General features: G+C 41.4%; 1 protein-coding gene across 3 annotated transcripts in view; it reads right to left on the bottom strand.

The window, feature by feature from the left end:
- ENAH (ENAH actin regulator) overlaps positions 1-25,745 on the bottom strand; it is a 107,807-nt gene extending 82,062 nt beyond the window's left edge. The window contains exon 1 of one of the 3 annotated variants that reach the window (XM_036235393.1): positions 25,495-25,745. Coding sequence is in view for 2 of the 3 variants with exons in the window: in XM_036235394.1 (XP_036091287.1) it covers positions 25,098-25,144 (47 nt within the window). In the remaining variant the exon portion in view is untranslated. Of the gene's footprint in view, positions 1-25,097; positions 25,205-25,494 lie in introns of those variants that run through there. The other 2 variants (XM_036235395.1, XM_036235394.1) reach the window with 2 other exon arrangements.
- Positions 25,746-27,385: the final 1,640 nt, after the last annotated feature.

The raw sequence follows: 27,385 nt of genomic DNA, 5'->3' as shown, positions 1-27,385 counted from the left end.
CACATTATCTGATACATAAAAAAGGTTAGCACACACCCACATTAAAAGCACCCGCTGCAGGTTCTTATTTCTGTAGTATTAAATAAGCATTCATTCAGATAATCAAAAGGATCTTAACAGCACAGTGCTAAGTGGGCAAGGTATGTCGTAGGCCAACAATTAATTTAAGCCCTTCTGTAAACTCCTGACACAAGAGTTTACAGTCAGTACCATGAGAAATGGTCAGATATATGACCCATGAATGCAACCCTAACCAACTAGCGAGCTTAGGGCCCAACCAGCTAAGTAAATTCTACTACTAGTGCTTCTAAAGGTTATGAGAATTTACATTCCAACACAATATGGATAAATCCTATTTGATACTGGCATCTAACTGGAAGGCATCTTAAAACTCTACTAAAATAATTAGATAATATACAACTAACTTTTTAACTCAAACATTCTGCCATTACCAACTTGTGATTAAATTCTGAGCAAAAACTTATGCAAGGCAGAAGCAACATTTTTGCTTTGTTCATAATAGCTATCAAGAAAGCTGCCTGGAAGAGAAAGGTGGTCAGTTAGAAACATTACCAGCCAGAACTAAGTGACCATAACTAGACTGAGCAGGAAAACATTTATCCTCGAGGCAAAGGAACATAATTTCAGGAACCAGGAGGCAGATTTCAACTGCATACCCACTTGCACCTAATCCTCAAACAGACTGCTGTGCAGCTGCTGCCCTAGCCAAAGTCGTCTCCCATCTCGTCCATGCAGCCCCCCGGAGGAAAACGACATCTCCCTGAGAGCAATCCAGCCTTCCTCACCATCAACCTGTCCAATAACGAGGAGCGAAAAGTGAAGCATGGGCTGAGAGCCCTAAAAACTAAAACCACCGGCAGCTCTTTCACGAATGGCCTATCCATCTCCCTTAAAAAAGAATGGCCATCCGGATACAAAACTAGCCACAGGGACCGCTTTTAATCAACCAGCTGCCAATGTGGGATTCCTCCCTCCTTGTCTCTCTCCTTCCAAGAGAGCAGAGCACAGAGACAAGGGGACAATAATTGCCTCTGTCCCCACTTCCGCTCCATCATTCACTCATAAGCAGCTCACAGATCACAGATAAGTGCTCAGGAGTCTCTCCATTCATTCGCTCGGGCCACAAGTATTTACTGAGTGACTTCCAAACGTCAAGCACGGTTCTGTCTTCTTTTCCTCTGAAGCACAGATGAATCCCTGAGGGATTTCCATACAGAAACTCGACTTAGGAAGTTTGATGATCTACTTACAACACAAAAATGAAAAAAGGAGAAAGGCACTCATGCTTAGGTTTTGTTTTTTAATTACCTTTATACCAGCAACTACCAGGAAGTTCCTTTAAAAAAAAACCAAAGGATTCTGCTCTTGTGCTAGACTCTATTTCATTACACGGCAGGTAAAGGAAGACATGAGCCAGAGTTTAGAGGAGCCTGGTGGACCAGTGAAAGGAGAGAAAGCCTATCATCCCAGCCCACAGCAGAAAGACAGGTGATTAAGGAAGTCCCCGGACCCCTGCATGCCGTACAGGGGGATCTCCGAGACGCCCAACCCGCATCAATTCATCTCTCAAAACAGTAGTCAGATTTGTGAAGTCAGTGATAAATACACCGTCCACACTACGACCCAGTACGTACACGCTACGACCCACTACATACATGCATGCGCGCACGGAGAACTAAAACAGTTTCACGGAACGCGTGCTACTTGCCATAACCATGTGCAACATATTCCGATATGTTCTATTCCATTCCTTCAATCCTGATAAATGCTGTTTAAAAAAAAAAACCCGTTTGAAAAACACTACTCTAAAACACTTCTCTTTGCCCCACTCCTTAGTCTGGCTTTGGGGACAGAGCAAGAGAGGATGACCATTAGAGAGAAGACGCATCAGAACCTGGAGACCAAGGAGAATCCCTGTCCCCAAAGCAGACGAGAGGGCAGCATCAGGGGAAGGGCAACGCCGGTCCTGGGGATCCCGCTTTGCAACTCTGAGCAGATGGTCCCGAGAAATGTTTTAAAGACATGTCTGTCAGGTCGACTTTGCAGTCCCAGTGTTTGTCAAAGAAACATAAATTAGAGACATTAAACATGTCTGGTGATAATTAAATGTGCTGGGTTGAGCCATAGTAAATTTCCAAATCTGATGGGTTTTGACCTCCAAAACTAGCACATTTCATATAGTTTAACCTAATAGTCTAATACAAATTCAAGGACACAGATGCATTATGTGGCCTGAGGCTTGAGGACATAATGAGCCTTTGTAAGAACACAGCTTCCACAGAAAGCCATGTGCTAACCTGCCAAATGGCTGATTTCAAAAGTGGGGACTCTCTGAAAAGAAGCTGTGGTGTGATCTAGTATCTCTGGACACTTCCTCTATGTGACCATTTCTCTTAACCACCAGAGAAGTGTTAGGCGTCCTCCACTCAAAGCCCACGACTTCCTTTCCCGTGCAACCTGGGACACCTGGTTCCTTCCGGTTTTCACACAGTTCCCAGATCTGAGGCCTGGCCCTGTGCCCGCCACGTCTATCAGCCCTATCTAATTTTCTGACGGCATGCTCAGTTCAAGCCAACCAATCGTAAGGTCCTTACCAGTGGCGACAATCCTTTTTAATCTTTGAAAATCCATGTCTTTGCAGAGTCTTGTATTATCAAACAATAGAATGTGTCCTAAATTAAAACAAAGCTTCTCCAGAAAATCCCTGCCCCATTCCGACCCGCTTCAAATCTCCTGACAGTGACAAGGCCATCCTCTTACCCGGTCCCAAATTCCAGGACGTTCTTCCATCTCGCCATTCTGCAGTCACTACTCTATCAGGGCTGCTTTATGCCCAAGAAAATCTCCCCAAATGCTTCTTCATATTCCTACCAATAATCTCCCAGCAACCATTCCCATCCTCGCCTTTCCAACCCACATGGTACGGCCACCAGGATCCTCTTTGAACCAACCTTTCGGCATTGTGCTAAGTGAAGTAAGTCATAAAGACAAGGATGAAGACTACAGAACCTATAAAAGCCAAACTCAGAGAAACAGAGAGAATTAATGGTGGTTGCTAGGGGCTGGGGATTAAGGGAAATGGGGAGATGTTGGTCAAAGGGTCCAACTTCCAGCTATAAGATGAGTAAGTTCTGGTGATTTAGACCTAACACACAACTTGGTGACTACAAGTTACAGCATTGTATTATATTCTTGAAAGGGCGGATCTTAAATATTCTCACCACACATACATCAAAAAGGATGAAGGTGTTAATTATCCTTATTTCATAATAAATACATGTATCAAATCATCATGTTGCACATTTTAAACTTACATGTTATATATCAACAATATCTCAATAAAGCTGGAAAACAGAAATGTGCGTACACAAAAACAAACCTACCTCTTAATTAACCACTAACATTATTTTACATGTACACCATGAGGATCCTGTCACTCCACCTACCACCAAATTCTTCATAGGTTTTTCCAAAAATCCAAGCTCTTCCCATACGCCACGTGGGCCTTGAACTACTGAGCACACCCAGCCAGGCCGTCGCACCGACCAGGTAGGTGCCCCAGCCCGGAGCCCTGCTTTCTCTCAGGGCTGAGAGCTCTCCACGCCACGCACCTGGCCCCCCTTGCGGCGCCGTGAAGGCTGGAGCGTTTCTCAGCTCTGCAAGAGAGGTGGCCATTCGGAGCCCCTTACACGCTTCATTCTCTCCGCGGCTCCCTCTCCAAATCTCTTACTTCGCAATCAGCTGAAAATCTGTTTCCACCCCTAACACGAAACATTCTGTGTGCCATCACGTTAGCTGTGTAAAGAGGGTATTATTAAGACATGTCACAACAGGTACAAGAGTTCACGAAACCACGTTACGTGAGAAAGGACATCACAGGTTATGCAAATTAAGTATAGGGTTTATGGGTGACTTCCTTTTTTTCCTATATTCCAAATGTTCGTTGACATGCTTTTTAATTTTAAATGGGGGGCTCGCTAACTTGATTGTGGTGGTTTCGTGAGTACATCCAAATGTACCCTTTAACTATGGGATTTCTTATGTGTCAATTATACCTCAATGAAGCTGTTAAGATGCATAAGTTGTATTAAATGTCTGAGAAACTATGGCAGAATGACAAAACTACAAACCTCGAACCTGTACGGACAGCTAACAGGAATGGGAGACTGCTTCTCAATGTCGCTCAAAGGGAGACGATCAAAAGGGGAAAAAGAAAAAGATAAGCTCCTAGAGAGACGCTGCCCCACACACACCCAGTCTGCAGAAGCCTGCAAAAAAAAAAAAAAGATTCTGGATTATACTAAAACCCCGAAGAAAAGCAGCCAAGAATTTTCAAGACACTGGAGTTCTTACCATGGATTTAAGAGATCTCTGAAAAAAACAGGCTTAGAGAAAGGAACAAGATAAAACAGAATGTTTTTCTATTTGTTTTTTGAGATGCTTCTTGTGTTTAGCTTCTACATTCTGTTGCCCTATATTTTTTTTTTGTATTTTATCTATAATTAGCCAAGTTAGTCCCTTTCATTTGTTTTCTAAACTATTTTTCCCCATTTTTCTCTGTTTTGCTTAACATTAGGAAAATAATTCCCCAAAGGCCCTGAGAGTAGGGGTTACCGTTTTTGTGTTGGTTAGCTATTCTAAAAAACAAAACAAAAGAAAAAAAACACCCATGTTAACCTAGTGACTGAGAAAAGAAGAAAGGAAATAACTAAGAAGTCTTTTCATCAGCAATCACAAACCCATTTCACCTGGAAATCCAAAGCACAATGATACTTCCATTAATAAATCTCTCAGAAAATACAGAAATTTTAGATGTTAAATGTGTCACAATTCCGTGCAAGTTAGACAATCTTCCCTAAACCATGAAAGGACCTGTCTTTCTCAACAGGTCCCAAGACATTTCCTCAACATGTCAACTGCAGGGCATGACGCAGCCAGGATTAAGGGCTCCCAAAGTGAGGATGCCCAGGATCCCGATATCTATGACACTGGTCAGAGGGTCTGTTCCTCCCAGGCCAGGTCTTACCTGGTCTGTACATCACTGCACCACTTAACATGCGGGAAAGCTAAGGAACACGTCCCCTGACCTGGCGGGGTGCAAATGGCTCTCCCCTAGTCTGCACGTGACAGCGCGGCACTGTGGCCAGCAGTGTGGGACCCCCAGACAAGGAGTCTCAGCACCCAACGCCCAGCCAGGACCCCTCCTGGAAAGCAGAGTGTCCTTAATTTAAAAATGAGCTTCCATTCCAAGGGTCGAAAAGATACAAAATCCCTAGTTAGGGGATGAATCCTGACTGTTAAAAACCAAAGTACAAGCAAGCATTAACATGCAAAATACAGAGGAAGTCAATTTTCTTAATCTCACCTCAAATTCTAGTTTTCTTGGATTACCTAAAGCAATATTTAGTCAAGTGATTTTTTTTTTTTTAATTGCTCAGACTTTACAAGAAATGAGATGCTGTCTTACCAATTTTCTTTAAAAATTTTCTCAGGATAAAACTGAACTCCAGCCCATTATTGTAAAGGAAAGGAGTGTTACAGCTCCATAACCCCGTAAACCTCACAGATCACTAAAATGTTCATCTTTGCTTTCTCCCACCATAAGCTTCACCTTTTTAGACGTTTCCTGGGTTTGTTATATACATAATTTTGCTACTGTTCTTCAGAGGTGACTATCACAAGGACCATCTGCAGCCGGCATTCCTTCTCTCACTTAAAAAAAAAAAAAAAAAAAAGTGTTCATTCCCATTGGTGCTCAGCACAGTACCCCATCCCCCACTGGAGAAGGAAGAACAATGACCCGAGCAGGCTTTGCCCTCCATCTTAATCCAGGATTTTTCTACCTGAAGATTACAGGAAACATTCTTTGACTTCAATTTACAAATGCTAGAAGAATGGGGATCTGAGAAACCACGCGGAGACAACCAGCAGTGACTAAGAAAAGAGCCAAGCAAAGATAAGAGAGAAACTCCTAGCCAACCAAAATCGCTAGCTCTGTTCTTGTCCCTGAGATCGGAGGAGCCAGGGATTCTATAAACTACGCCGGAGTCGTCCTTAAGCCACCCTGAGATTATGTCGGTGTCAATAAAATTATCTCGACTGATACACAGACAACTGCTTAAGTACAGATAGGGTCCGGTCCCACTGAGACTGAAGAATTACCACTTTCGGAAAACCTAGTGACTTTCACATCTATCTCGACTGTTACTAACACACTTCATTTCTCCTACTTTCCCCTTATTTTTATAACGGCAAAAACACAATGATGAATAAATGCATATGATGCTGTATGAAGGCAATGATACTGACAAAATTGAACAGCTGAGCAGAAAGTTGTACCGCCATGCAATAGTTTAAATTATTGTTTGTCTGCTGACATAGGAAATACTACAGAGAGAAAGGAATGGTATTCAATGGTTTAAGTATGTAGTGTATAAAACTCATACAAGGAAAATCCTTTAACAAGAATTTTTATGCTCAGTCATACAGAAGAAAATAGGTGAACTTTTTTCCAGCCTATTAGAAGAAAAATTATGGGGTCTAAAGCTTACAAAATGAGAGTAAGATATTTGTTTAATATTACAAGTCTTACATTGATATTATTTATAATTTAGTCCCTTATGTTATTTTTATGGTTAAAAAAATGAATGAAAATTGTCACTGAAATACCTATTTATCAGTAAGTATAAGTTTCTATCAACATATCACATGCTCTGGTTTGGAAACACGATATTTAAGGTGCCTGATTTAGTTATACGAAATGAGTTAACCTGTCAGCTTATTTATTATCTGGAGCTCACAAGAGAAAGGTAGCCAGAAATTTATTTATACCTGGGCATCCACAGCACAGTGAGGGAAGCCGAGGGACTGCACGAGATTGGGAGCCACGTGGGGGTGCGGAGGAGAGGACCAGACCATGAGATGAGCAAAGAATCAAGAGAGCTTAATACTGCCTAAGTCGCAGTGGTTCAAGGCCAGGATGATCAACTGTGCTGGATGCCAGAGGCGGCCAGAAGGATGTCACTTTATCAGCTTTCAGGAACGCTCTCCCCGGGCCTGTCATTACTCAGGGAGAGAACGTTCCATCAGTACTTACTATTTTGAATTCTATGACCAGTTCCCAGGGAAAAGCCATTTTATCTCCTGAGTTGCTCATGGTTTTCTAGCTGCAGAAGTTACAGTGACCGAGGGCACATCTGAGGAGCACCCACTGGACAAGGTGGTGACCGAAGCTGATGTCAAACGCTCCGCCCAGCACACAGAGCCCACTGGCAGGGTGAATGAAGGAGCCAAGCCTATCCTGCCCCAGCTTTCGAAGACGTCATCTGAAACACACATTACTTTGTCCCATACCACCCAACTCATCAAATTAATTAAGAGTACCGAAGAGCAGAAAAAGGTCAGTCATTTTGCGCATCCGAAAGATGTTAAATAGCATTAAACGAAACGTTACCTGGGCAGGGACTGCATCGAAACAGAACTTAAGCAGTGTAAGGAGCAGAAACTAGCAGACAGACTCCCCTTCTCTCAAACCTGGCCCCAACCACGATGACAATTCTAGGCATCACTCGGTATAAAAGTCCAGCAGAGCCATAAGCCAATGCTCCTTAGACTGAAAGATGGACATCGAAACATTCTCTGCCGCTGCTGGCTGTGGAGGAATGGACACTCCGTGTGTGTGCTGGCTGGCATGGAAACTGGTGCGACACTTTTGGAAAGCAGTTGGCAATATGATTCAAGAGCTTCTAAAGCTGTTTCTATTTCTTCAGAGATCTAATACTATTTCTGGAAATCTATCTTAAGGAATTAGTCTGCAATTAGGAGGAAAAAAAAAAAACCCTTTGGGTTCATGAAAGCATTACTCATTATACAAAATCACTTTAAACCATGTAAATAGCCATTTAAAAGGAAATAGGTAAATTACAGTGAAATATTGCAACTAATAAAATTCTGAGCAGTTTTTAAAAGCATAGAAAATGCAAAAGACATTAAGTGAACGAAGCAAAAAAAAAAAATGTGCACGGTATAATCAAACATGTATATAAATGCACAAAAACAAAAGGACTTTTTTTTTTTTTTTTTTTTTTGAGAAGATACTGCAACTGTGAAGACAAATGAAAAGCCAACTGATGATAACGTTAGTCTGGCTGAGCAGGCTGGGAACAGGTAAATTCAGGGGGGATCAGGGTCCGGGATTCTCAAGGCCGGAGAGGCCCCAGCACATTAAGGGGCAGGAGGATGAAGGGAAAAGTTAGGTCCTTTAGTTAAAAATGGGAACAGACACACAGCACCCAGCAAAAGGAAAGCAGAGTTGACAAAAAGCCATCAACTGCAAGTTCAAATGACACCCTGCACTGGTATTTTCCCCTTTCATTCTCGCCTATTTCTCTTTATTCTAGATTGCCAAAACTACAATTAACTCCAGATTATCCGCGAAAAAGAGCATAAATTTAGAAAATATTAAGCAGATGTTCCAATGCCAGTTGGCTTTAGCCTTTCGATGGCAACCCATTAGAATTCTCTAATAACAATGTACCTTGCTATATATCTGTATTAAACTATCAGAAAATAATTTGTATTCTCTGTACACTCCACTGGAAACGCCAGCATGGAAAACGGCCCAGAAACAAACCAAAAAAGGGAATCGAATCCTTTTTATGTGATTAACCATAATGTGTATCAATTCCCATGCAATTAACCATAATGTAAAATAATACAAACTGCATCCTTTTAAAGTTATAGAAGAACATGTCTAAAATAGTACAAGGATTTGTGGCCAAACTAAATTCATTAAAAGTTTAACGTGCTGTTGAAGTATATTAACTTTACTTCAAAAAGCTACAAAAAAAATTTTTTTTTTTTAAATCATGGCCCCTACCACTAAACGAAAAAGAAATGAACCTATGCTGTGGTAACGATGTAACACAGAGGCTGAGCCAGGGAAGAGCCAGGCTGCTGGGGGTTTGAGTTCTGGCTCCACTTACACGTGTAGTGCGTTCCTCTCCTGCCTCAGTCTTCTCGTCTGGAACATAACAGGAAGTTCTTGCCTTATAAGGTTCTTATAAAAGTTAAATGAGCTAATTTACCTGAAGCATTGAGAAGACAGCCTGGTCTAAGTGACTCAATGAATGCAAAAGACTCTTTATTCATTTCTGGACAGAGATGAGAGTTGCACAACAATGCGAATGTACTTAATGCCACAGAAGTGGACACTTAAAAACTGCTAAAATGGTAAATTTTATGTTAGGTATTGTTTAACACAATTTTCTGGAAAAGAAATCTATTACATACCATCACCCGTGTTTGTTATTAAAACATTTTAATTTTTCCAGGATGAAAATAAACTATCAGATTTTACCTGAGATTCTATAAAAGTTTTGGATTCCTATAAAAATAATCTTCATCGATTAAGGGATACTGGGTCTGTAATTTTCGAAATAAATTTCTAAATAATATGTTTTGCTATGGTAAAACTCTGATGTTCGAATTATTTAACTTGAATCTTCAAGAAAAAATTTACTCACTGGAAGTTGGGAGTACCACCTCTTACAATAAAACAAAATTAGTGCTCTAACCTGAAACAACTTAGAAACAGATCTATAAAACCCTTTCTTTGAATACAAGCATTTTATTATACTTGCTACATAAGAAAGTCTTCGCAGACCAATTAAAAAAAGCAACAAAAATCTTTAAATGCCTGTTTTAAAATAAAACCTTGCAAAATAGCTCAAAACCACTTTTTTCAGATTACAAAATGAGCATGCGGTGAAAAAGGACAGAATACCAATTTACTACACCCTGTACTAACTGACAATGTTTGTTGCATAGCAACAAGATTCTGCAGTCTGAAACAGCACAAAACTCCTTTTCTTGATTTGCCAGGCCACAATTAACCCCATCAAGGTTGAGAAAGTACGCAAAAACAAATTTGTGCAGACTACTCCCAACATCAGAAGCCTAAAGACATAAATTCTAAAACTATAAAATCGCAGCCCAAATTCCAGCCTATTTACAATCTGAATCTATCCATTAGGCCTTCACGCTTGATGTTTCTCTGGGTACTAGCAAAAAAAAAAACTGCTACTCAATTCTGGACACATTTCTTCTAAAAGCATCATCTGCAAGAGTTGTTTTTTCTAAATCCTACACAATAGCATACCCACACATCTTTTGTTTCATAATTTCAAATGAAGTAATTTGATCCTTCTGGGTTGTTTTCTAAAGATCATAATTTATAAGCAAGGGTTATAATTTCCTAACAAAATTTTCTCCTACTAAAAATTATTTTGAATTATTTTTATGGATTGCCCACATAGGTAACTCATAACATTTTGTAAAACTTTTTTAACAGAAATCTACTTCATCTAAAGAACAAAAAGTAAAAGTTGCAGTGATTCTTGCCATGGTTTTAAAAACTTTCATTGTTTTGGGATTCCCCCTCTCTCCTGAGAAAGTTAAACGGTTACCAAGCCCCACCTAAGAAATATACTAAAAAAGATAAATTTACAACAGTGGTTCTCAACCTTTTTGAAGATGAGAAGGTCCTTTAAATTCCCTCATTCTACTTTTATTATATGTTGTCTGAAAAAAATGTGATTTAAAAGTACTTTTGAGTTTACTAGCTTTAAATTAATCAGTACATTATAACAGCATCTGCACATACTTGAAATATAATGCATGTTAAGGTCAGCATCTGTGGATTACAGACAACGCTTGGTGAACACAGAAGTTCAAGTGCTCTTTAAAATAATCCCACAGCTAGCCCTGGAGCCCACAAATTGGAAGTCATTAATCTATGGGAAAAGTTCAATTCATTTTGAAGATGCAGAATAAAGTGCAGACAGGTATGCAAGGGAGACAATACTGGATTCAGGTCCAGGTTCCCTCACTCACTAGCCACGTACTCTCCAGCAAGGGCATTAAAAAGGCTCAGACCCACCCTGCAGGGCAGCTAGAAGGATTCAAGAGCGAGGTATGGAAGTATGCAGCACCTTACAAAGGTCCATTCCTTTGCCTGTCATTCCAAGCCTCACCCAGTCCAGCCCAATCCCATTTCCCATCACTTTCTGCACAAACTCCAAGATGAGAACTGAGATGCAACGGGATGTGATCTGAAGGATGGAAAATGAAATTTGAGAAGCAGCACTGAAAAGTAAGACAATTAGATGCATATAAAGTATTAAGAGCCAGGTCTTTGGAATCCTGCAGAACTGGACTGGAACTTCAGCTGTCACTGACCAACCGTGTGTGACTTTGGCCAAGTCATCTTAAGCATTCTAGGCCTTGGTTTCCTCCACTATAAAATGACAACAATGACACCAATCTCGTCCTTACTCTCATCCATTAAATGAAATGACTCATGTGGAGCACTAAGCAAGTTGCCTGGCCTGTCTTTAAGTGATCCACAAGAGCTATTATTTACCAAGTATCTACTTCTTTTGCATAAATAAAATTAAAAGTTGTCAAATGTAATAGGCTAGCCCACTTGGTACTTACTCAGTGTGAGCAAAGGTTACCGAGAGGTTAGCCTCAGAGGTGACAGCCAGGACTGTGCCCTGAGCCAGGCGTGTGTTGGATCTTCGGGTCCTGGACCCTCTGGATCAGTGAGGAAAATTTATCAGGTCTTTGAAACAAAAAAGTTATTCATGAAAATATCTTTAAAGACAATGTGTTCAATTTATTTTAAATGTTTGAATTGAACTAACGATGAAGTACAATTTCTTTGAGAGTGTTTTTTTTTTCCCCATTTCACTTATGTTAAGATTCAAAAGCTGACATTTTCCATCTTTAGGTAGTTCCTAATTTATTAATGGGCTTACATCCACTGATTTCAGGACAGATTTTCTCTTCTGAAAAACTGTTTAGAAATTGTAACCAAACAGATATAAATCTTTTGTAATCAAAGTAGGAAACCACACAAGTGTCCCTTTTTTTCATTTAAAAAACATTTAAATGTTTTAAGTATGTTAAATTATTTAAAACTTATTTAAATTATTTAAAACATACTTTTAAACTTATAAAAATTATACAGTAATTCCTGACATTACAGAATTTACAGCCGTTCTCAACTCGGGTGATTTTTCCCATGCAACATGCGGCAATGTCTAAAGACATCTGGTTGTCACCATTAGGAATGAGCTACTAGCATCTAATGAGTGGAGGCCAGGGCATAAACAACCTACAATGAACAGGACAGTCCCCGCAACACAGAATTATCTGGCCCCACACATCAAGTGCCAAGGTTAAGAAACCCTGATTTAGAGGTAAGCATTCACATCATAGGGGGGAAAAATCACTACTGAAAACTCTCTTTCAAAAGAACTAGGAATATCCAGCATTCCCAATACTGTTTGTTGAAAAGATTATCCTTTCCCCGTTGAATGGTCCTGGCATCCTTGCAAAAAGTCAAGTGACTATGTGACAGTTTACTCTGGGTCTCTATTCCGTCCCAATGGTCTATGGTATATGCTATAATCACACTCTTGATTACTGTAGCTTTGTAGTAAGTTTTGCAATCAGTAAATGTGAGTCTTCCAACTTTGCTCTTTTTCAAGATTGTTATGGCTATTCGAGGTCCCTTGAAATTCCGTATGAATTTTAGAATTGTTGTTTCTATTTCTGAAAAAAAGTGATTGGGATTTTGACAGAGATTATACTGATTCTACACATCACTTGGGTAGTTCTATCATCTCAACAATATCAAGACTTCCAATCCATGACTACGAAGGTCTTTTTATTTATTTAGGTCTTCTTTAATTTCTTTCAGCAATATTTTATAATTTTCAGTGTACAAGTCTCGCCTCCCTGGTTAAATTTATTCCTATATATATTATTCTTTTAGAATGTCTAAAAACAGAAAAAAAGTCTTTCATGTTACAAGTTCAAGAAAAAAGAACATCCAGGAGCTTGAATTTCATTTTTTTTAAAAAAGTTATGGTGCAACACAACGAAAATAATAAATGGAACACACCAAATCCATAAACCCTCTACATGCATCATGGCAAACTGTAAAACAAGCCAATGGATCATTAATCCCATTTTGCAGAGAAAGCAATTGAGATTTGGGACAGCCAAGAACTCACGGCCAATAAATAGCAAAACGACTTTGAAACCAATGAGGCGGCTATTATACTTGACCATCTCCACCCAAAATCAAAAACACCTTGAAAAACTTCCATATCCACAGTAACAGAAAAAGATATTATGAGGGATTTCCCTTAGATGATTTGCACAAAATAACAGATGAACGGAACAAAATCCTTTTCTAAAGCAATACAAAATAACATTGGCAACCCACCATACTTAATAAGCACAGATACTAGAGAAATTTTTAAAGTACTATTTGCAAGAGACATTATTTAGCAAGGAGTCCAATAAAAATAGATGAAACAGTCTCCACCCTCATGATACCATGGTACAGCTCTTCACAGCTCGTGAAAATTGATTAATGCTCCCTCCCCTACTAAACTGTAAAGGAATGGGTCACGTCTACGCATGTCTTTACATTTTAATAAGCGGTTTTAAAGATTTACCTTATTGGGCCATTTTATTAACTTTGGAATCATAGAACAAAAAGAATCATGCCAGAAGTAGGCCATGATAAGAAGTTTGGTCTTAATTTTTAAAGAAATGGGAAGCCGCTGAAATGTTTTAGACATGAAACTGAGCTGATCAAATCTGAATTTCAGAAAGATCTGACTGTTCCATAGATAAAAGAGTCGATGAGGTAATAGACCAAAGCAATAATTCTCTAAAGAATCCAAAACAGATCTGTAAAAATGTAACAGAGGACCAAATGGGTCCAAGGGTCTTAATATGATTCACTGCCTGACTCCCATAAATTGCCAGAGTGCCCAGGAAAGCAAGAGCAATCCTAACACCAACACAGCCAAATTAACCATTTATAAATCGGTCCATACCAAACATCCATCCCAAGGGCACATTGGCCTGTCAGTCCATTTCGCCTTCGCCCCGCCAGTCTCTCAACGACTGGCAGCTACTCCAACTACACAGCAACACGGCACAAAGCATCCGCGAAGTGAGCGTGTAAACATTCCGGGCCTTTATGAAGTCACTGAAACTATTTCCACCCACTGGCAAAGCCGCTGATAGAAATGAAAGTTTTAAAGGGGCACTGACCGGGAGGGAACGTAATGGGGTAATAAGTATGCTGTGTGCCCTGACCTGGCTGGTGGCTACACAGGTGTGTACATATAGTAAAAAGTCCTCAAGCTGCATGTACACTTATGAATCATGCCTCTAGCTGTATGTATGTACATTACATGTGATAAGGAAAGGAGCGCACGAAGAGATGGATGGTCCTTCTTCCTCAAGGCATTACTGGGTCTGCGAGTAAAGCCTGGAAATCCCACGGCCCACGTGCTACCAGCACGGAGACCAGTGCACACCAAAGATGGCAGAAGCCATCGGTGAGCCACGAGTGCAGGAGCCCACGCCTCCTCGCGACTTCCAGCGCTATGACAGTAAATTTTCTTAATGTTCGAGCACTTTATTTCTGTTAGTTGCAGCTGAAAACAGAACACGATCAGCTAAGACTTGGAGAAGGCTCAAAAGAAAATAATCTGAACATCTAAGTAAAGCTCCTGCGCCGTCCTCACAAAGCCCTGAACGTTTCGGCGAAAGAGACTTTCTTCAGGATCATCCTGGGAAAGACCGTCATGACATGAAAGACATAGCTTCGTGCCATCTTGCAATTTTTTAAAAAAAAATTATGCAGAAACACACCCAATACTTGGTTCATTTTTTTTCCATTCTAAGAATTTAACACATAGTTGCAATAATAACATGAATGTGTTCATTAATTTTGTTTCATTTGTCAAGATTAAACCCAAATGCAGCCTTCTCTCCCTCCCCCTGCTATCTCTGAAATATTGCTCCTCTTCTAGGTCAATGCATTCTACACGGCTTTGCTCTTGTACTAAATATTTTCAGAAAATAAAGAACCATTACATGATGAAATTACAAAGGAAAATAAATTATTTGCTCATACATCAACCTTTAGAAAATTCGAACGTATTCAAATACACGTTCAGAAGTTATCCATCATGGAGAGGCCCGAGAGAGTGCTGGTTAAAAGCTTGGGCTCAAGAACCAGACTGCCTGGGAGGGGATCCCAGTTCCACTGCTCACTAGCTGGTGACCCTGGGGCACGTCACTCAACCCTCTGTGACTCAGTTTCCACCTACATAAAATAAGGATGACAACAGTTCCTACTTTACAAGCTGTTAGAGGGGTATTAAATGGTTAATATGTGAAGTATTTCAGGCAGTGAAGTACTCCACAGCTATTAGCTATTATATTTCAAAATCTAAGAACACTGAGGAATATCATGCCAACACTGGAATGAATTAGCAAAGGAAAACTTTTTAAAAAACATAGCAATACATTTTAAGTAAAATTAATACAAAGTGAGAACAGATGTGCTTACAGTAAAATGAGCTAGAAGTTTAATTTCTAAGTCTGTATTTAAAAGTACAACATCGAACCTATTAAACTAGAAACCAATGTGTTACTGCACTTTACTAAAGAGGAAATTATCTGAATATATGGACAGAAAGAAATGGAAAACTCGGTTTACTAAAGGGTCAATTTTTTCTCCACTCATATTAATCCGTTAGTTTAACACAATTCTAAAAAACACTCCAAAAGGTTCGGAGGTGTCATTTTTCTTTTTTATATCTGTAGTTGATACAATGACTCTAATCTTAAAGAATTTGTTAAATGAAATAGCAAATAAAGTTTTGAAAAATAAAACCAACAGTAACTTCCCTTACTAGATGTTAAAAAATTATTATAAAGTTAGAGTAATTAAAATAGTGAGGTACTAGCACAGATTTCAACAGATTATTAATGATTCCAACAACAGAACTAGGTATTTATAGGAATTCAGTATACGATGACTAACATTTCAAATCAATGGTAAAAGATGGACTGTTGAACAAATAAATGATGCTGATAAATGATCATTGGATATTCGGTTAGATACCAACCTCCCATCTCTTACAACAAAATAAATTTCAAGTGGTTTAAATTTAAATATAAACGAAACCATAAATATAATAGAAGAAAATGTAAGCATGTATATTTTAGGCTGGAAAAGCATGACACTAAAGGGCAGAAGGTGGACGGACCAATGTGACAGGAAATTTTACAACTTCTACACCAAAACAAACAAAAACCGAGTGGCAAATTTAGAAGAGACATGTGGTAAGTTTACATCACGCCCCAGTGAATCACACCTCTTGATATATCCTGCGTCGTCTCCCCCCACACTGATCCGGGCTCGACCGTGTGACTTGCTTGGGCCAAGACGTCCCAACGTGAAAGGACAGGGCTCAGGCAGGGGGCTGATAACAGCCTGAGGCAGCAGGGCTGATCTCATGGTAGGCTGCTGTCACTGAGACACAGACAAAGCGCATGAACCCAGCCAAGGAATAAAACCACGTGAGTCCAGGTGAGACCAGAACGGCCTGACCGACTCATACACGTTTCACTAGGTTTTGAGGTGGTTGGTAAACCACATTAGATGACTGACACAATACGTCTACGCCGTAAAGGGTTACTGAGTAAATATTTTATACACCATTATAAGAAGAACTTAACAACCCGTTGGGAAAATAAACAAAGCACATGAACAGGTGATTCACATAAAACAGAGATATCCGATAAACATGTGCAGAAATGTTCCACTCTTCGTAATCAAAAACTACAAATTAAAATGAGATAACACCTTTTGCCTATCTGATAAAATTCCCTTTGGTCAGGTAATTTCATTTCATTATTCACTCAAAAACTACTGCATACCAAGAACTAGGAATAGAGCCAAACCAGGCAGGACCTTAATAATTTGGGTTTTATTATCAATTTGGGTTTTCTTCTAAGAGCACTAAGATGCCACTGAAGGATTTAGCAAGGGACTAATGGTATCTGATTTCCGCTTATAGATCATTAACTGACGCATAAAAATGGCAGACACTAATGGAAATGAGGAGAAGGTCAGAGTAACAGTGGCCTGGACTTGCGTGGTGGCCATGAGATGGGAGGAAGCAAATGGAGGTCGGCTGGACAGGGCGTACTGACAGAGAAAAGTTAAGAGAAGGAAAATAAATACTAATTGGTTTTACTTCCAGGAACTGATCCTAAAATATAAGCATTATGTGCAAATATGAAATATCATATATGTGCACAAAGACATATATCCGAAGATGTTCACGGCAGTGTTTTTTGTAACAAAAATGAAGGAAAAATATCTAAAAGTCCATCCCCAAGAGAGTAAGATTAAGGTCATCCAAACCATAGTGAAAATACTATGCAGTCACTTAAAAATATGCAGACCTGCACTGAGTGACAAGAATTAGGTAGAAAGGGGCCAGTTACCAAATATGTAACACAGTATAATTCCATCTTTGCATAGTATCATCTCACTTTTATTTAAAACATACTCATACACACAACATTTATGGCTGCATGTATGTATTACAAAAAGTCAAGAAGTTATACACCAAAATATCAAAATTCTAGATGGTTTGGAACTGCGTTATTGCCATCGTTATACTTTCCGTACTTTCTAAAACCTATGCAAAACCTTTCCTGCTTTACAATGAAAGAAAAAAGTAATTAAAAAATTTAAAAGACTGATCAGACGATTGGACAATAGCAATTGGTTCATTTTCTTAAAATAATGCAAATCAATTAAAAATACTACAAAGAAAAACAATTCTAAGTTTTAAATGAAAACCTATAAATCTTAAATTGTTAAAAATTGAACAGTCACAATTTTGCTTGTAAGACTAGTCTCGTATGAGATGGGAATCTGGGAGAGGAGAAGAAGGGGACATCTCGAATGGCAGAACAAAGTAAACACTCAAATAAAACCAATATTTAATCATTACAAAACCTTCACAGAAAGACCCCTTCACCGAACTATAAAACGAGCAATTTGGACTCCCTTGAGATTTGACCTAAAGAGCCATTCGTTTTATTTCACTTATATTCCGAGGCTCTTTCTAAAGCTTTGCCCCTACCAAGCTGACACATGTAACGCAGATACCAAAAAAGACAGGAGACTGCAGACCTGGGAGACACCATGAAAGGTCGCCATTGTGACTTCGTCGCATAAGATGGACTGGCTGCCAAGACCAAATGTTCTAGAAGGCTGTTACCACTTGGGAAAGTTACTCATTTAAAACTGTCATCCGGGGTACTTCGTTCCCCAAGGATAAAACCTGCTTTGGTATTTAACATTATTGTAAAGAGACCCAAGAAAAATCAGCACCCAGATTAAACGGTTTTCTGAAGGATCTGCTGGAATTGCCTCACTGACTTCATCGGCGACCTTGTCATCCTTACTTGTCACAGACTACCGGAGGGATGGCCGCTACCTTAGCATGAACGCAGAGCTCCAAAATGCACCTGGGCCTCTCAAAGGCAGCAGTGATGCCCCCTCTTCCCGCCCGCCCGGCTCCCGCCCGCCCGGCTCCCGGCAGAGAAAAGCCAGGCGGTTCCATCTTCAGTCTCTCCTCCTTAGGAAACGTGAAGATGCCCATTTAAAATACTCATCCAAAGTAATAAAAATGTCGGAAACGATACAAAGTAAATGAGACCTCCTCCTTCTGATACTAGACATTCTAGTGAATGAGTGAAAATCATAATCCGAGGATAGTGGAGTGGGAGCTGAGATAGAATTCACGTTCCATAAAATTCACCGGTCGAAAGTATAAAGTTCAGTAGTTTTTAGTATAGTCCTAAGGTTGTGCAACCATCATTCCTGTTCAATGTCTGAACACTTTCATCACCCCAGAAAGAACCCCCACACGCATCCGCCGTCAAAACATGCCCTTCGCATCGCTCCGGTACTCTCCCCGGGCCCTGGCGACCGCTCACCTCCCTTCTGTCCCCACGGACGCGCCTATGGGATCACACGACATGCGGCCCTGTGTGTCTGACTTCCTCCACTCAGCCTGTTTCCAGCGTGTTGGGGCATGTATCAGTGCTTCATTCCTTCTGACGGTCCACCCTCATTCCGATGTATGGAGAGAAGCTCCATGGACCAGTGGATGGACATTCGGGTGGTTTCCACTTTTTCGCTATTACGGATAATGCTGCTTACAAACATGTGGGAACAAGTTTTGACATGGACCTATGATTTCATTTCTCCTGGGTCTATATCTATTAGTGGAACTGCTGGGTCATATCAGAACTCTGTATTTGACTCTCTGAGGAGCTGCCGAACTATTTTCTAAAGCAGCTACACCATTTTCCATGGTTGTTCACATTCTTGACATAAACTTAAGAGATGTCGAACTTTGTAGCAGTGAGGTGATTGACTCTCATCAAGCCCATCTTGTGTGCCAAGTGTTATACCAGGCTTTGGTACCATTTCTGATATAACCTTCCTAACGACTCTGTAGTGCAAAAATTATCAACATTTTACAGAAGAAATTCAGTTAATTAGAAAAATCAGTTAATGTCAAAACAGAATTCATCGGGTTGAAATATGAGGTCTCCTGCATAAATCCACCTCATTTTTCTTTTGTAATGATCTCTATATGTAATTCCTTAAAATAAGACCTATGTCACCTAAGCATCACACAGATTAGCTTCTTCTATCAAAGTTGTATGCACTAAAAAAAAAAAAAAAAATCTGGATATCTTACGCTAAGGACAGAATTGTACCCCTCCCCCCAAATTCACGTTGAAGCCTATTCCCCCCCCAATGTGATTTCATTTGGAGATAGGGCTTATAGGAGGCAATTAAGGTTAAAGGAAGTCATAAAGAGGGATGCTAATCTGATAGGACTGGTGACCCTGTAAGAAGAGGAAGAGAAATGTTTGTCTGTCCCTCTCTGCCACTAGCAGACACAAGGAGGAAGCCAGGAAGATGGCAGTCTGCAAGTCAGTAAAGAGCGCCGGACCTGAACCACACTGGCACCCTGACCTCAGACTGCGAGCCTCCCAAACTTTAAGAAAGTATATTTCTGTGGTTTAAGCCACCCGATCTATGGTATTTTGTTATGGCGCCCAGAGCTGACTAACACATCTTCCTTTATAAATATCACACACTATCCAATACTTTTAAACATTTATAGCAGCTTTACTTACAGCAGCAAAAAACGGGGGGAAAGTATTGGCATTTTAAGCACTGATAAGACTCAAAACAAAGCAGGAATTAAATGGAGTAGAAATAAGCTAAAGCAATAGGTACGTATATACTTACCGCTCGAATATATTCACAAGTCCCATGATCAAAGAGACTAAAACACTGAATGGCCCTTCTATTAATTCCGGGTTTAATGACAGAGTCAAGGAAACATGGTAACCTTCAAAGGAATTTGGAGTCACACAAACCTGAATGTGACTCTCTTTGGTCACATCTGAGCTTTGTGTTTGAGTTAGAAACAAATTCTACACCTATTCCTGTGGTCAGGATGCTGGTTTTTGTTTGTTTGTTTGTTTGAATTAGATAACTTTATTCACATTTACTATAGGCCAAATACTATGTTACACCCCACCATACATAATGCAGCTTCCAGAACCTTACAGGTGCTCCAAAAACGGTGGGTGCTATTGTTAGCAGAGTCTAAAAAAGAACACTCCAGTCAAAGTCGAAAATTATATGAGCACCCACTACTTTCCAAATACTCTGCTGGTACCATGAATATAAAATTGCAGTCCCTGCCCTCAAAGAGCTTGCAAAGAAAGAAGGACAGACAGACCCAGGCAATTATAAAAACAAATGTAAAAAATACTACAGCCAAAAATATGCAGTATGCATAGGAACACACGGGAATAGCTGGGAGGTAGATAACTCAGAGACTACTTCTTCCCAGAAGGTCTGGCAAGGAATTCCTTTCTTGCTCTGTATTCCAGAAAACTACGTAAGCCCTAATTTAGGACAGTACCCCTCCCCCCAAATTCCCCTCAGCACAGATTCTTTTGACTTTTACTTCCACTCAATTCCATCCATCAATTTCAAAGAAAGGAAAGGGTAAAGTGGGGGAGGGGGGGCAACTTTAAGCTGGCATAGGAAGAGTTTAAGTATCCTTTTCCTCCCTGCAAGCACATAAAAATTGAAATTGCATTTTTCGGAATCCTTATACTTACGATAAAGACTGGGTGTTCTACAACTTATACAATCACTCCAACTTTAAGCTGTGTGTAGAATATGCGACCAAAAATATCAGTCCAGTATGTAATTTTTTCTACACCAGCCAAATGGGACCTGCCTAGTTATTTTGTTTATTCCAACTGGACTAACAAGGAAGGTATCCTAAACCTTGAATAATGTATAAACCTCACTAAATTGTCTCCATTAATCCACATTCACTCAATACTCATTCATTTAATAAACACCTACGATGCAAAACAATGCCTACATACAAGGCAATGATATTCTTTTAAAAAATACAAACTTGGCTCCTGCCCCTAAAATAAACCTTGTGGGAAAGTCACACATCCAACAGCTACAAGTATAAAAGAAAACACGGGAACAGAGAGACTACTATTTGTATTCTTTCATGGATATCTCACTTAACACAACCATCCTGTGAAATAACAGAATTATCCCCATTTTTACCAGTTTGCTCAATTAACGAAAGTCAGCATATAAAACCTGGATCTTCTGAGCCTTGACTGTACCACACTCTAAAGTGTAAATTACGTTTATCACTACCATAAATAAAGGTAACAAAATCACGAGAAGCATTTCAAAGGTCCTAAATATACACAAGGAAGGAAACAGTAATGTTCAATTTCCTCACCTATAAAATGAGAAGGCTGGACTAGACCACGGATGGGTAAATAAGTAGCATTCCAGGAAACACTCTCCACTGTCACTCTCTGGGACCCATGTGTCAGTTAAACACTACTAATCATGGCACTCTTTCCCACCAAGCCCAGAAATGTATCTGTCCATCAACAGGACAGCCACTACCAACCAGAAAAGGGAAACAAAATGTAACCTACTCGCCATCCTTGAACTAGACAAGGCCCAGAAAGGTGAAGTAAACTACTCAGTTTTATATAATTAGGCATCAAAACAAGAGAAGTAACATAATTATATAATGCTTAGAAATATACAAAGCATTTTCCCTTCTATTATTATCTGACCCTCACTACCCAGTAAAGAATTATCCCCATTTTTACCTATTTTGAAATATGAATCAGTGAAATAATGTGATTAGCTCAAGGTCATCCAACCAGTAAGTGTCTTGGATGAATCCTCACAATTCTACTACACTTTTTTACATGAGAAAGTCAGAGTAGTGAGTGGAGGTCTGAACTATCTAATATGGACCCAAGAAAGTCAATTCAAAATCTTCTGAACTCTTCTTAGCCACTAGGCTACATGCAACTATTTTAGATCAGACAAGCTCCTCCTTATATTAAAAACAAACAAACAAACAAAAAAAAAACCTTGAATAACTAACCACTTAATAAAAAAAGTAATCATTTAAAAGGCATACACTATATTAACATTACATATATATACACATACCTCAGTCACGAACTATCTTATACTTCTGAAACATTACAAAAATGAAAAATAAAAATAGAACCAAAAAGTTGGATGTTACAGTAAAAGTATCAGTTTGCAGGGGTCTCAACTCTCTCACTGTCTTATATAAGAAAGAGACCTCATTTTTTAAATTCTCATCTTTAAATAAAGTATTAAGTATTACTTTAAATAAAGTAATTCTATATACGGCTTTTAACGCATGTAGAATGCCTTTAAGATTGTTTCAGGAATGTAAAGTATTACTCAGTTCTCTTTATAAAGGGATTATTACATTCTAACACAGTAGGCATGCTATTCCTAAAATTAAAGTCATCTGAGATATCTTACCACAAATTCTTAAACAGCAACATATTTATCATATCCTCTCTTCAGAATTCTGACCAATTTAAGTGGAAATTCCTACCCAGGCATTCCTATTTCTGGATGGCCTTTAAAACATCAGAACAGCTCCTTAAAATAAAACTAAAATAGACTTGACTTAATAGTATAACATTTTTGTCCTACAGTGCTTGAAAGCATCATTGAGACTAAGTCAAATATTAATATAACCTGAAAAGCCCTATCTTAAGCACCAAAATATTCCAAAGCTTTTTGCAACTGGCACAAGAACTTTTTACCCCCCAAATCAGACATCCTATTTTTACAGGTATCTCAGGAAATGTGTATACACGAGATGCACAAACCACCTACCAAATAATCCAATGCCTTCCAAAGTGAAAAGCTGATCCTCCTTTCTGCTCTTAAATTATTCAAAATTAGCCTACAAAGAATTACTGTAGACTGCCTGAGCAAACTTTTCAGACCTGTGTACCACATTCTCTATTTATCCTACTGGAAAGCATCATGTGATTCCCCCCTCTCTACATTTAATAAGTAACAGCAGGAAAAGGGCTTTTAAAAGTACAAATTACTTTTCATTAGAAAAGGAACTTTTAAGTGAAGACATCATTTACCTGTGACAGACTGACAATGATACATGAGTGATCAAACTTCACTGAATATCCAAAATGTTAACTTTTTTTTTATTGGTTCACAACCTCTGAATCAGAAAACTATGATCATTTTATTTAAAAATTTCCGTTTCACTGTTTTATATTGCTCTGTGTTAAGTTTACCCAAAGTCTGGGGGGAAAAAATGATCATTTCTGGTCTGTAAGACCCCTACAGTATTAAATCTTTAAGGGAGAAATCAATAATATATAGTATTACAAGATATAACATTACATTACATATATTTGATTATAGTTCCTGAATTTACAAGGACATCAGTAACTTAATTAAAAAAAAAAAAGCTCACCCCACGGCTCAACTTTTTTTCAAGTCACTCTTACAAAGATTGTTTTTTGGTTTGCATGCCATCATATCTTAAACTGATTCATTACATTTGAACATAACTCGTGTGAAATCATGAAGGAAAAGGGGTCACTTACAGACAGCGTTAAACAGATACAGTGTTAAACCATTTTTAAGGCCATCACAGTAAAGGTCTGTAACTTGGAACCAGAGAAAAACATTAATTCAAATTCACAGTGAACTGAAGTACAACAGTTATATCACGCACACAAAAAAAAGGCATAAAAAATGGGCAAGTGTTCAACTGCGATAGGGAAAAAAGAAAGAAAACTAAAGTTTAAAGTAGAAACTACTTAAATTGAGAAAGAATTCCAATGACATGACATTTTCTTGCCAAAGCAAAGGAATTTGTAGATTATATCATTCAAATCTCATTGTATCACATCATAAAGGTCTTGGCAACGGTTGGCCATTAATCTTTAACACAAAGGAGATTCAAATCCAAATGAACTGTAAGACTATCTCTTCCAGGACACAGAAATGAAGTAATTTACTTTATCCACAATTGTTTAACCCAAAAGGAAGGCTCGTAAGGATGATAACGCAGAATAGATCAGCCTTCAGTCTACCAAGTCCCCTTTCTCACGAAGTCTTGCACCAAACCGAGAGAGAAGGTTATGGACACAAAACAGGCTTAGGAAAGGCTAGGGGGAAAAAAAAAAAATCTCCAATGAATGACACACCACACCATGGTTTATTCTCTTACACAATTGGAGAAACAGAAAAGAAAAATGTCACACCATATGTTTCATCGTAGCAATTAAAAAAAAAAAACAGATTACAACAGTACGTTCAATTCTTCTCTGGGGCTGAAAAAATAATTTAGCTTCTGTTGTATTGATTACAGAGCACAGGGGGAAGGCGGCTGCTGCAATGCAACACGGGCTGCTACAGAGGAAGGAGAGAAAGGGGTTTTGCAAACGAATCCCTCCCCTCCCCCGTTTACGCACCCCGAACAAGTTAGTTACCCCAGTCTTTCGCTGTCCCCCCCACATAAATCTAATAAATCCTTGCCCCTCCATGGGGAAATTTCACCTTTCACAGCTCCTCCTTCACCCACCACTACGAGAGCACTTTATTACCCGCAGAGATTTCCGATCTTTCCAACTTTTCCTCCTTTTTTAATTAAACACTAGAGTTCTGTAATAAAAGTGTCCGAGGTTTTTACATATATACGGGTAAATACCTGTTTCCGAGCAACACGCACTCCGCGACTCCCGAACCCCTCCCCATCTCCCGGGTTTGGCAGGCAAAGGCTGGGGGGGAGGGAGCCAGGCGCAAATTAAATTTAGGAAGGGAAATCCTGGGCGAAAGACGAGCATTTGAGGGGGAAAAAAAAAAAAAAAAAAGGGAGACCGTCGAATGAGACGCCCTCGCCCCAATAAAAGGTATTCGGGAGCTTACAAGATCGAAAAAGAAATGAGAAGGGACAAAGGGGGAGGGGGAGGAGGAGACGGGAGACCCGCGGGCCGCGCCGGGCTGGGAAGGGAAGGGAAGGCGGGGTCCGCGGACGGCGGGGTCGCGGCTCCCGCGGCACAATGGCCGGCCCGGCCCCCGCCCCGCGCGCCCCGCGCGCCCCTCACCTCATGGTGCCGGCGGCGCCGAGGCTTCCCCGGCAGCCGGCAGACGCGGGAGGCGCCGAGCCCAGGGGGGTCCGTCCTCCAGGGGCGGGGACGCGGCTGGGCGACGCGAGGCAAGCGGCCGGCGGCTCGTTGGGGCGGCCGGGGCGCTACACCATCTCCGCGCACAAAGCCGCGGCGCCGGCCGGGAGAGCGAGGGGAGAGGGCGCCGAGAGGGTGGGAGGGGGCGGCGAGGCCGAGCGCGTCCCGCGGCCGCCGCGGCCGCCCTCCGCCGCCTCCGCCGCCGCCGCCGCCGCCGCCGCGAGCTCCGCCGGCCGCGCTCCCAGGGGTGCCCGCCGCGGCCCGCGCGCCCGGCCGCCGCTGCCCAGGCCCGCGCCCGCCGCCCAGGCCGTGTGCAACCGGCAGCTGCGGCAGCCGCGGCAGGAGAGTGAGGAGCGCCGCGGCAGGAGAGTGAGGAGCGCCGCCGCCGGGAGCCCGCGGGGAGGCGGGGCGCGCGGCGGAGGAACACGCAGGCGCCGCCCTCCTCCCCGCCCTCCCCGGGGCGCGGGGGCGGGGGCGGGGGGCCCGGCGCTCCCCCCGCCCCGCCCGCCGCGCGGGCCCCCGCCGGACTGCGGGGAGCGGGCGGGGCGGCGGAGGCTCTTTGTTGCTTCCCCACCCCGCCCCCTCGGCCCCCCGGGATTGCGTCTGTCACCCCCCCCCCCGCCTCCACCGAGGGTTCCTCGTCCCGGGTTGTCCTTGGCCGTCCGGCCCCTCCCGGCCGCCTCGCGATCCCCCGAGGCTGGGGCTGCTCCGGGGCCCCCCCTGCGGCCGGGGTACGGAGACCGAGGCGCCGGGACCCCCCGGGCGCGGGACCTCTGGGCACCGGCGTGGGGAGCCGGGAAGCAGCGAGCGGGGTGCGTGACTGGGCGCCGGGCCGGGCCGGGGACTCCGGTCTGCTCGCGGCCGGGGGCACTCGCGCGGGGCTTGTCCTCAGCTCGCCCCGTTGCGGTCTCAGGACCCCGACCGGCGAGGCGGTGGGCGATCGCGCCCAGCCCCGCCGCTGCTGCCAGCCATTCTTCCGGGGTGGGAGTTGGGGGCGAGGGGGGAGGGCATATAAATGTAAAATATGGTCATCATTGTTCGCTGCTTTTCTTCCCGAGGAATCCCTGCGTGCCGTACCGATTTAACGAGCTGATATGCACACTATGTATAGGGATGACTTCATCCCCAAACGAACGCAGCCAACTCTCGGGGAAACGCAGTCGCCGGGAGACGCGCTCCGCACCATGAGCAGCGGCAGCCAGTGAAACCTCTTTCTCTCGTCATTAGCAAAAAGGGAATTCCAGCCCGGCGTGGGGGATGGGGGATGAGAACCAGCGACCGTTTTATATTTTCCGTCATTCACATTCTGTGTTAGAATCACCTTTTTGAAAAGGTAGATGTAAAATGCTTGCGAAGTGAACTCTTTTAAAGCCGAAAGAGACGGGACGGCGGGGGGCGGGGGGAGGGGGCCCAAAGGGGGGGCGGTTATAGTCTAGAAAGCTAGAATGTATAGTTGTGGGAGTTTTTTGGTATCCGAAAGCCAATCGAATAAAAATTTAAACTGGACAAATTGCAGTCCTCTTGTAGTCCCGAGGAAGAAACAGTATTTTCAATAAAAAGATGACTAGAATGGGAGAGGTCTGTTTGCTGCTCGATTCTTATTACTTGAGGATCAAACCCAAAATGGAGGCCTTACCATGACTCCAAGAAATCTAGGCAAAAGTTTGAGTGCCTTATTTTAAGATGGAGGTACAATTCAAATTATAGTTATGGCAGTTGAGATCATTTCTACTTCCAAAAGAAAAGTGAGCAAGTTATAGTCAGACTTGGTCAATGCCTGACTTGTCTATAATAGAACTGTGTGGCCCAGTTT

This window comes from Rousettus aegyptiacus, unplaced genomic scaffold (assembly GCF_014176215.1).
Source record: "Rousettus aegyptiacus isolate mRouAeg1 unplaced genomic scaffold, mRouAeg1.p scaffold_m13_p_18, whole genome shotgun sequence".
Taxonomy (NCBI): Eukaryota; Metazoa; Chordata; class Mammalia; order Chiroptera; family Pteropodidae; genus Rousettus; species Rousettus aegyptiacus.
The sequence above is the reverse complement of the archived record's forward strand: the minus strand, read 5'-3'. Positions and strand labels throughout refer to the sequence as shown.